Here is a 10,425-nt window from a genome sequence, read left to right as displayed (position 1 = left end):
CGATAAAAGTACCTAATTTTGATTTATCCTGTACATAATTTAAAAAAATCTAAAATTCTAATGTACTTGCAGAATTGGTCTTCCATAGATTGCAGTTGGTTTTACAGTTTTCCTGTATCCAGTTTGGAACATCTCAGTTAAAACTAAAAACCTTTTTTTTTGTTTTTGTTTTTTCAAAGCAAAAAACGAAGCAACAATAATTTCTAGCTCCTGCCTGATCCGAGTCTTTGGGTTTTGAATTGTTGGGTGAATAAAATGTAAATATTTCACCTTGGGCTCCAGACATTTTTCTTTTTTTACTTGTGACATTTTATAGACAAAACCAGTTAACTGAGGAGAAAAAAAAAAAGGCAAATAAATATTCCTGAGCTCTCATCAGCAGGCAGCGTTCGCGCAGTTATTATGGAGATGAATCCAAAATTAACTGCGACGTGGACTTCGATCAATTAATATTTTGTCTGAGAATTGTTTGGTCAAGAGTGAACTTATTATTTAATGATAGTTTTTGTTTTGATAATGTGCCAACTGGTCTTATCCTACTGCGACAGAGTAGCTGACACTTTCAGCCCACGTGGGACGTCCCAGATTTTATTTTATTTTTTTTCAGTTTTAGGAGAGAGAAAGCGACGCATTTCACGTGATGGGAGTGGGTCAGAGCTGCACTCCCGTCTCATTTGGTACCAGTGTGTCTGATTAGCTGTCTGTGTGTGTGGAACCTGTATACTGCATTTTTTTTTCTGTTTGGACAATAAACCTGAATCTGTGTGTTCAGAGTAACTTATTGTCAGTGTTATCAAAAGCACCAAACAGGACTTCACAGTATTTTCAGTGGGGCAATGGACAGTAAACAGTTAAAATTTGTGCATTTTACGTCTCATATTAACCCGTTTCCGTATTAAGTTGATGAATTGTGATGTTGATTAAAGAACAAAAATGTGAAATTAAAGTTAGGCCTAAGAAAAGTGGACTTACATTGTTATGGTAACACTAATATGTTTATATACAGTAACAGTGAACAGTTTGGACACAGTTTTCTACAGAAAAACTACGAAACAACATGGATTTATGTTGTGAACAGAAAAAGATTCCTCAGAGTAGCTTCTGTTTGCATTGATGGCAGCTTTACACACATTGTTAACCAGCATATTTACATGTATAAAGAGGTTAAACTGAAGGAGAAACGTTTCTTTTTAAAGTACACACTGTAAATACTTAGTCATTGTTCAGGTTCAGCACTTTATTTTTCTTGTTTCAGATAAAAAAAAAGAATCACTATAAGCAGTACAACCTGAAGGCTCAGGCTCAACAAAACAGCATGGTTCTGGTGTAAGTAGAAAAAAAAAAAAAGAGAGTCAATGAACAAACATGTTCAGAAAGTTAGAATGGTTTGGGTAAAAATAAATCCACTCCCAGCATGCACCGGGCGAAAGGCGGGAAAACACCAGTCAATGACAGTCCATCCATCTTTTCCATTTCCTCAACCTGGATGAGTCAAAGGCTCCAGAGCGGAGGAGGAAGGAGAAGCAGGAAAGCTGAAGAGGAGGAGGAAGAGGAGGAGGAGGAGGAGCAGGAGCAGAGCAGCCGGGAAGCAGTTTGAAGAAGCGAAGGAGCTGCTTTGTGTCTGAGTGAAGCTTCTCTCTGCGAAGCTGGCGAGCACAGACAGTGTGAGGTGCCAGCATCTCCCTGCCTGACTGCCAGCACTCCTACATCCCAGAGCTGGAAGTGAAAAGAGTGAATGCAGGGGGAAAAAAAACAAAAACAAAAAGGAGGAAAGAAGTGCATCAGAACGACGCTCAGCTCCGGTACAAAAATAAAAGTCCACAAACAGAGAGTCAGCTCTGGTGACTGACTGATGTCTGTTTACAGCTGGACTCTGCAGGTTCTGGGATCATCAGACCGTCTTCCTGGCAGTCAGGACTCTGACGATGGAGCCGACGCCTCCCACGGCCAGAGCCTGAGGACACAAACACATGGAATTCATTAAGCCTCAACTCCAAGGATGCTCATTTACATGCGATTTGAAACCTGAAGCCCGAACTGTGAGGCAGGGTTTGAGGTCAGTGAGGTAACTTCAGGTTTAACTCTGGGTTCTTTGTAGGGCTGATACCGATGTCAATTATTGGTAATCAAGAAAGGCTGATAACTGATATTTGGAAGCGATGCATGTTAAATGTAATGTTTTAACAGCGTTTGATAGCAGAGAACCTGCCATACACAACTAGGCCTCTTCATTATGAAGGGCTGTAAATGTCAAATAGAAACAGGAGTGATTAAATCAGGACGCTGCTAACTGTGATAATGATGATAATCTGTCTTATCCCTAGTTTTTTTTGCACCATGATGCTCGTTCACAGGTCATATCTCCATGGCAACTTATGCTGAACTCTTGCCCTTGAGCAGGTTATGTACCAAATAAGAGATCAACACGTATTGAAGTGCAAACCGACCAATCAGTTCTCTTGAAAAACGGCATCACTGTTCCTCAGAGACTCAGTGGAGCTCGGTGCACACATAGCGAGAGGGAAGTGTCAGAGTTTGCAAGTGATTTTAAAGCCATGTCGTTGTTCTATCTGCCTTTGTGGTGTGATATAATCTTCAAACAGAAAGTGACTAAAGCCTTAAAGGATTGCTTGTTGACCTTATAAGATTTGCAGTAAGTGTACTTATCAGTTTGAATGACGTTTTTCTATTTGTTCTTTACTTGCTCCCAGCGGAAAGAATAAAACTTAAAGTGTCTTACACACTAAAAAAAGAAAATTGACACTGAATGTGAGATTACTGAATTCATCCTCCACGTCACCATGGAAACAGTTTTACTACTTAGTTATTTAGTCATTCAATATTTGGTGTTTTTCGTGCGTGGAATAAAGGGACCACATCTGTAAGTTCATTATATAATCTTGTGATGCTTGATGATGACTCGCTGCAGTTTTTTTTTTGCAGCTTTCATTCATCATGTTTTTCCAATATTACCCTTCGTTTGTAAAAACTTTCATTCCAGTTGATCTGCTCTGAAGGACGGCTGTTGTTAAGCTTAGTGAAGCCCGATCATGAAAAGGCATCCTGGGTATGTTGATCGTGCTTCATCGTGTAGGTCTCTGAGGTATGAAATACATTCAAAATACCCAGAATGCTGCTGACTAAACCTAACAGCTACAGTCAGGCTGAACAGTCACACAAAGCTGGCGATCAACTTGTTAAAGTTAAGTTTCTGAACTACAGTCTGAGCTACAGTCGTCCTCAACTGTATTCATAGCCTCCCAATAAAGAAAAAAAAAAAAACAGCTGTCACGGAAATAAGTTAAGCTGACAAAAGTAGTAATAAATAGACATTTTATGATAATCATGACATTGCTTTTGAATTGTGGTTCAACAGTTTGGATTGTGCTGTTCAGCCGTCAACATGAATCCAGACTTTAGCCACAATTGTATACATAAGACATAGATTGCGATATAAAACTTGGCTTTTTCCAAGGCTAATAATTTGGTAGAAACTGCTACACATCTGTGGCAGCATGTTATTTTTGTTTCAGTTCAAGGCTGAATACATTTTTAATCGTTACCAGCTCTTTACCTTTTCGTGCCACTGCAGCAGGACGGCGCTGCTGTTGTCAGATGGTTTCTCGAAGCCTCTGTAGATGTATTTCATCAGCAGGTCTACTCCTGCTTTGTCCAGCGAGCCCACAGCTTTCTCAATGTCGCTGCTCTTAAAACTACTCAGCACTTTGACCACCAGTAGCTCTGCTCGCTCCTAAACCAACACACACACATACAGGGAGAAAACAGTCTGTTAGACAACATGAAGCTAAATGATCTGCTGTAATACAGACGCTGTTCTGCAGCTGAGTTTTCAGATCAAAACATAACAGAAAGTGAATTCTAATGACAAATAAGAGACACAGTGAGCTCCAATATATGTCAGCATACCATCTATGCATCCAATTTACATGGGAGTTTAAATTAGAAAAGTATGAACGGCATGAAAACAGAAATGTTGGGATATTTGTACATTTACAAACGTCAGTACCAAAGTTCCAGAAATTAGGGAGAGACGTCAAGAGCTGGAAGAACTCTTCAATGAGGGAAACAGCACTGCACTTTGCTAAAATGCAGAAATGTAAATACTAAGTGTTGTCATACTCTTATTTGAACTGCCAATTTTAAGTTCTGTTGGAGTTTGTGTTTGCAGCATCGCCTGTTACATGTTCCTATTACGTGCTAAAATGCAGAATCTGACATTGTCACTGAGCAGCATCCTCAGAATAAAACTGACGTCTGTCTTTATTCCTCTTTTTGTTAAAGTACTTCCTACATTAGCGAACGCAGATCTATTAAAAGCTGACATTAAATGAGAACACATGCTTAAACCAGTAATGATGATCTGATCAGGTTATCACACACATTAGTACTTGTGATGAGGCCAAAGTGACACAGCCTTCTTGGAAAACAGAATACTGAGGGAAACCTCACCTATAGTTAGAATGAAGAAAACTGTCTTGATGGCTGGCTGCTGATTTTTACTGTTGTTATTTTAGCTTTTTGAGATATACTTATTATGTAACACAATGTCGCCAAATTTCTATTTTAAATATGTAAAGCCAGGAGAATGACATTAGAATAACAAAAAGAAAACAGTATATTCCTACTTTAATCCATAGAGGTATGTATGTAGTATGAAAGTCATGCATATGTACATTTAAAAATAAAAATAAAGATAATTGAAGTTAAGGCCAAAGAACGTAAGAAGTAGAAAGAAAGAAAAACTAATAAATAAATACAGAAATAAGTATACATTTTTAGTAGGTAAAATTAGGAGCAGGAAAAAGAAAAATACACTTAAAAAAAGACGGTTAAGACGAAAAAATAAAACACTAAATAGAGACAATGGACATAAAAAATAAGAGCAATTAACAAAGAAATACAAAAAGCAAGAAAGAAAAAGAGACAAAAGAAATAAATAAAAGTAGATTAGGTAAAATGAATAAATAAAATGTGGTTGAAGAAAGGAAGGAGTGGATGTACATGTGAAAAATCACATTAAACTATTTTAAATCCTTAAACAAACAAAAAACTCATCTGGACCACTTCCACAGGAGTAGCTGTGAGAGCTCACCTCAGAGAGCTGAAGTATCTCCTGTTAGTTTGGATAAAGTCTGAATAAATGGTTCTTACTTAATCCAGGGTTCCCAGCAACTTTTACATTGGTCTTTTTCAAATCTTAAAACAAACGTGACTTCCTCCATCACAAAAACATCGTGAAAGACATGAATCAACTGAAGGAGTTTCTGTTTTCATCCATTTAGAACCTTTTCACTGATTGTGTTTTGTGTCACTTTTTGTCTTCTCACAATATAAAATCATGAAAACACTCCAGTGAACTTGCTCATGCTTGAAATAATTAACCTGGTGATCCACAACAACAATAAACAACAAGTGAGGAACATCGTCATTCAAAGTGGAGAAGATGTATTAAAGGGAAACACTGGTACCTTAGCATTCTGGTTCTTGGTGTTGATTGGAGGGTTCTTCAGTACAGCCTGTAGAGCTCCATTCATGTTCCCCTTAAAGAACATCAGTCAAGGAACAAACACAGAGGACAGAGATACGTGTCGGTTCCCTGTTTCAACTCCAGATAAATGGAAGTCGCTGTTACTGCAGAGTGAGGGAACAGACAGTCTGGACTTTGTTTTAAATGTTCTTTGCTGTGCTTTCAAGTCTGTATTAGAATCACAATAAGAGCAGTAAATGATAAAACCCGTGATTACAGCATCGCCCCCTGAGCAGAACTTTGTTGTTGGGCCCCATTGATCCTCCAATACAGAAACCAATCAGTCATCTGTAGCTGATGAAATTTACTGATCATGGACGATAATTTTATTCTATTTATCGATTAAAAAACATCAAAAACTCAGTTGTTTCATCTTTTCAGAGGCTACTTTTGCAGGTTTTTTATGACACATTTCTATAAATGCCAGGAAAACTCTCTATTTTGGGGCATTTTAAACACTAATAAATCAATTGATTAATTATCCAAGGAAGAGAGGCTGCGTGAATATGATAAAACGAACTATATTAGGGTGGCCGGATAGCTCAACGGGTTGGGTGGGTGACCCATGTACGGGGGCTATAGTTAGTTATTTACGTAACCACAAGTCTCTGAGTAGAACGATGACTGTCTCACCAGCTCCTTACGCTAACTGTTGAGTTTCAGGTTGGTGCGGCAGCTAAGAAATCTAAGTCGTTAGAAATCTAATATTGGTGATGTAAACCCTAATCTAACTCTGATTCACTGATTGTTGCCCCTCATGCCTTTACCAGCACTACATTGAGCTTTTAGTGGCGGTGCTTCGACACATCATGCTAATCATATGTGTATAATACCTGCTGAATTATTTTCTATACACTGTCTTAAAAGATGAGACAGAACTAGTGAAAATATTTGTTGGTTGCAGATATACAGCATTCTAATGACTAAACAATACATATGAGTTTTTGTGTGCGTTTCCTTGTGTTCATTCGTCGACACACAGAAGTCACAGAAGCAGGATTAGAGAACGGAGAACCCGTTAGAGTTAATATATGTAGGTAGTGAGGCAAAATTTGTAATTAGTCTTTATCTTGCCTGTAGTGAAATCCGACATTGAGAAAACTGTAAATTTCTCACTAATTAGCATTTAGGGAAATTAATTAGACATAAAAGCTTTAGGGGGCCTGCAGGCGGTAATTTAAAGCTGCATCACCCAGTTTATACATCTGAATCTACAGCCGCTTTTATCTGGATCAAACAGTCATGATTTCTTTTGAAAGTATTCTCAGGTCTCTGCATTATTTTACCTGCTCCGTGCACCGGACTACAACCAATCCAGTTGTTTCTATGTGTTGAAATGGTTTTAAAGGACTGATTAAACTCATATTAATGCAATTTTCTACTTCCTAAAAGGTCACTGCAGGCCCGACATTATGACCGAAATGTTCTAGATACAGGAGCTGCAAGATGCTCGGTGGTTAGCACTGTTGCCTTGCAGCTAGAAAGTCGCCGGTTTGCGTCCCAGTGAGGACACCCGGGATCTTTCTGCATGTCGTTTGCATGTTCTCCCCGTGCAGCGTGGGTTCTCTCCGGGTTCTCCGGCTTCCTCCCACACAGTCCAAAAACATGTTGAGGTTAATTGGTGATTCTAAATTGTCTGTAGGTGTGAATGTGAGTGTGCTTGGTTGTCTGTCTCTAAGTGTAGCCCTGTGATAGACTGGTGACCTGTCCAGGGTGTCCTCTGCCTTCACCCTGAGTCAGCTGGGATAGACTCCAGCCCCCCATGACCCTAGTGAGGATTAAGCTGTGTATAGATAATGGATGGATGGATGTCTAGATGCACTAAAATGACCTAAAGCCATTTATGTGGGTTATATTTTAAAGATTATAGCTCATATGATAACGACAAAAGAGATCATTCCTCTCTATATTAAATCCATCTGTAACTCCTATTAATTACAATCTAATCAAGTATATTAAACAAACCAACACACACAGCAAAAAGGTTGGAAGTAATACCATAATCTTGCCTATAATCAGCTCAAATTACATGTTTTGGGCCACAGTTCATCAGCGACAAGAAATATTAGCGTTTCCCAAACACACACAACTATAAATTTATGTGAACTTGCATGGTGTGACTGTTTGATCCACGTAAAAGCAGCTGTAGACTGAAATTATTAATTAATTAATTAATCGCCAACTATTTTGTTACTCAATTACCTGGTAGGAGTCATTTTTCATGAACAAAGGTCTAAATTCTCTGAGTGCAGCTTCTTAAATGTGCATATTTTCTGTTTTTTTTATCCTCCTCTGTTACAATAAACTAAATACTGTTTGTGTACAAAACAATTTGTCAACTTTGATTTGGGAAATACTCACTGACATTTTACACCATTTCCTGACCCACTTATAGACCAAATTACTGATCAACTGATGGAGAAAATAACAGAAAATGTTTGCAATCTTTAATTTTGCAGCCCTGATGTAGATATACCTGCAGTACAGCTTGAAGAAGTAGATCCTCGATCCCACCGACAGCAGCCAGGTTTTGGCAGAGGATCACTTTTTGACACCTGTGTTATGACCCTGTGCGGGTCATCTGTGGTGTTTTGTGGTTTTGCTGCTTGTGTCTGTCCCCAGTGTGAGTGTGTGTGTGCATGAGTGTGGTGGAACGAATGAATTAGGAGCAGGTGGTGACCCCGGGTTGGCTGGCTCACCTGCTGCCGCGCCGATTTCCAGCCACACCATTGGTCAGAGGGCGGGCCAACCCAGTATTTAAACGGCCCGCCAGCTGTGGTCCTGTCTCCTCACCTCCAGCCTCACCACCTCTGGGAAAGCCAGCAGACCCGTGTAACTGCACCTCAGGAGGACGCAGCAGTCGTGTGCTTGTACAGAATTGTTTGAAAGCAGATCCTGAGTCCTGTGGTGACCCTTCGTACACTTATATTTGGAGAGCAGAGTAGGAGGGAGAGGCCCTTTTCTTTTGTACCTTTTCTCCTGTTTTTTTGTTATTAGGTAGGTAAGATTGTTGTCTTTTATTTGCTTTTTCTTTTCTGGCAGTCAGGAGTAAGGTAGGATAGGTTTTGTTTGTTGTTTTGGCCTGTTTCCCCTCCTTGTTTGATAAAAATAAAGAAACTGCTCATCTTTTGTTACCTGACTTGTTGTGGCTGGCCTTCTTCGAGGTGGAGAGACTGGTGTGGAGCAACATCAATGCTATGCTCAAGGTTCCCCTAGACCGGGGCATAACACTGAGCTAATGATTCATTTTTCTGGCAACAGTGAAGGCACTGAACTGCCAAAAACTTTACAGCAAACTAGTTATTTAGCACATAAACCTGGGGCAAATAAAGAGCACAAAATGTGTTCAAAAACGCCCATTTTCTTAACGTGAGGACTAAAATATGTGAAGGGGCCACACCCTCCTGCTGAGTCTGACACCCGGAAACCACTTTTTGACAGCGACTCCACGAAAACGAGCCGCTACATGCAAAAAAATGTGCCACGTAAATGTCACCCATGCATCATTTTAACGAAGTAATATGAGCCATTTTGAATTTAGAACAATACACTGAGAAGCACTGGAGTTAAACCTACATCCAGGCCTCCGTGTAGCCTTCAGCCTGCTGCCCGACCCCGGTGTCACAGCTAGCGGCTGCTGACGCCGCTGAACCCCGCTAAAGGATATTGTCTGAGCAGACCGTCCACTTCTGCTTCGTCCGGTCCTCCCTGGTTCTCTCCTCCGTCCTCCTCGTCCACGAACTTGTTCTCGTCGTATTCATCTACGTCTACTTTCCTGAAGCGGTCGGACACTGTGTTTTTAGACATTGTGGATACGACTAGAAACCCCGCTAAGGTAGAAAACACAGCCTTTTAAGGACAGCAGACTTTTCTCTGCAGCCCTACTTCCTGGTTCCCCCGCTTCCTTTTTTCTTCTTCTTCTGTAGTTTTATAAGACGGACGGCGCTCGCCTTTGTCGCAGCAGCGCCCCCTTCTGTGCGGCACCCAATTTATTTATTTATTTATTCACAGTTCTAAACAACTTTTAGCTCTTATTTTTATACACTTTTATTGTTTTCCGAAATTACAGATAATCAATAAAATTATTGAACAATTTGCTAATAAATACAGACCTATATATATATATATACAGAACAGTGCAAGCAAAGAAAATAAATATATATAAATTTATTTGCTTGCAAAAAAAAGGATAGTGCAACTATCTTTTTTTTATATATGTATTTTTATACTTATGTTTGCACTACTTCGTATTTGTAATTTTGTCTTTCTAATATGTGTGTATCTGTGTGTACTGCTGTTTACAACAACTTGAAACAACAACTTACAACATTTTGAATTTCTCCACTGTGAGATAAATAAAGGCATATCTTATCTTATCTTATTTTCAGAAATAGTAGATAGCTGTTTTGCTGCATCTGATCATGAAATTACAGTTTTCACTGTATTTAAATCAACAAAAAGTGTTGTTATATTGCAGATATTTGCCATAATTTGAAAGAAAAATTATGCAATTACAGATTGAAAAACTGTGATTAATTTTCTAAGCTGTTAATTTACTAGTTTTCTCTGTTTTGTTGAAGTATAGATAACATCTAGTTAACGCACTGAAAAAATATTAATTTACATGATAATTATAAAAAGCAGTCCAATCCAATCAATAATGTCCACATCAGAAATCTTGTTCTTTTCAAGTTTGGCTGTGAAATTACACAATTTTCTTTACAGTATTCAAATCAGTGAAAAATATTGTTATTTTAAAGATATGTTTTGTTATTTGAAACAAAATGTATGCATATTAAGTACTGAAAAAATAGTAAATGATTTTGGAATTTTCTTGGTTTGTTAAGGTACAGAAAAAAAGAAAAAGAAGAACAAAG

The 10,425-nt window shown here is 38.8% G+C and overlaps 1 protein-coding gene across 1 annotated transcript; it reads right to left on the bottom strand.

Moving 5' to 3' along the window:
- Positions 1 to 1,222: 1,222 nt before the first annotated feature.
- On the bottom strand, positions 1,223 to 9,462 carry LOC103370293 (actin-related protein 2/3 complex subunit 5-like). Its single transcript, XM_008299301.1, has 4 exons — positions 9,216 to 9,462; positions 5,490 to 5,562; positions 3,575 to 3,751; positions 1,223 to 1,954 (listed from the first exon to the last, which is right to left on the bottom strand). Exons 1-4 carry the CDS (start codon positions 9,353 to 9,355, stop codon positions 1,892 to 1,894), a joined length of 453 nt encoding a protein of 150 aa, XP_008297523.1. The 5' UTR covers positions 9,356 to 9,462; the 3' UTR covers positions 1,223 to 1,891.
- Positions 9,463 to 10,425: the final 963 nt, after the last annotated feature.

Source organism: Stegastes partitus, unplaced genomic scaffold (assembly GCF_000690725.1).
Source record: "Stegastes partitus isolate 25-593 unplaced genomic scaffold, Stegastes_partitus-1.0.2 Scaffold1401, whole genome shotgun sequence".
Taxonomy (NCBI): domain Eukaryota; kingdom Metazoa; phylum Chordata; class Actinopteri; family Pomacentridae; genus Stegastes; species Stegastes partitus.
Note: the sequence above shows the minus strand (reverse complement) of the source record. Positions and strands in the feature narration are given on the sequence as shown.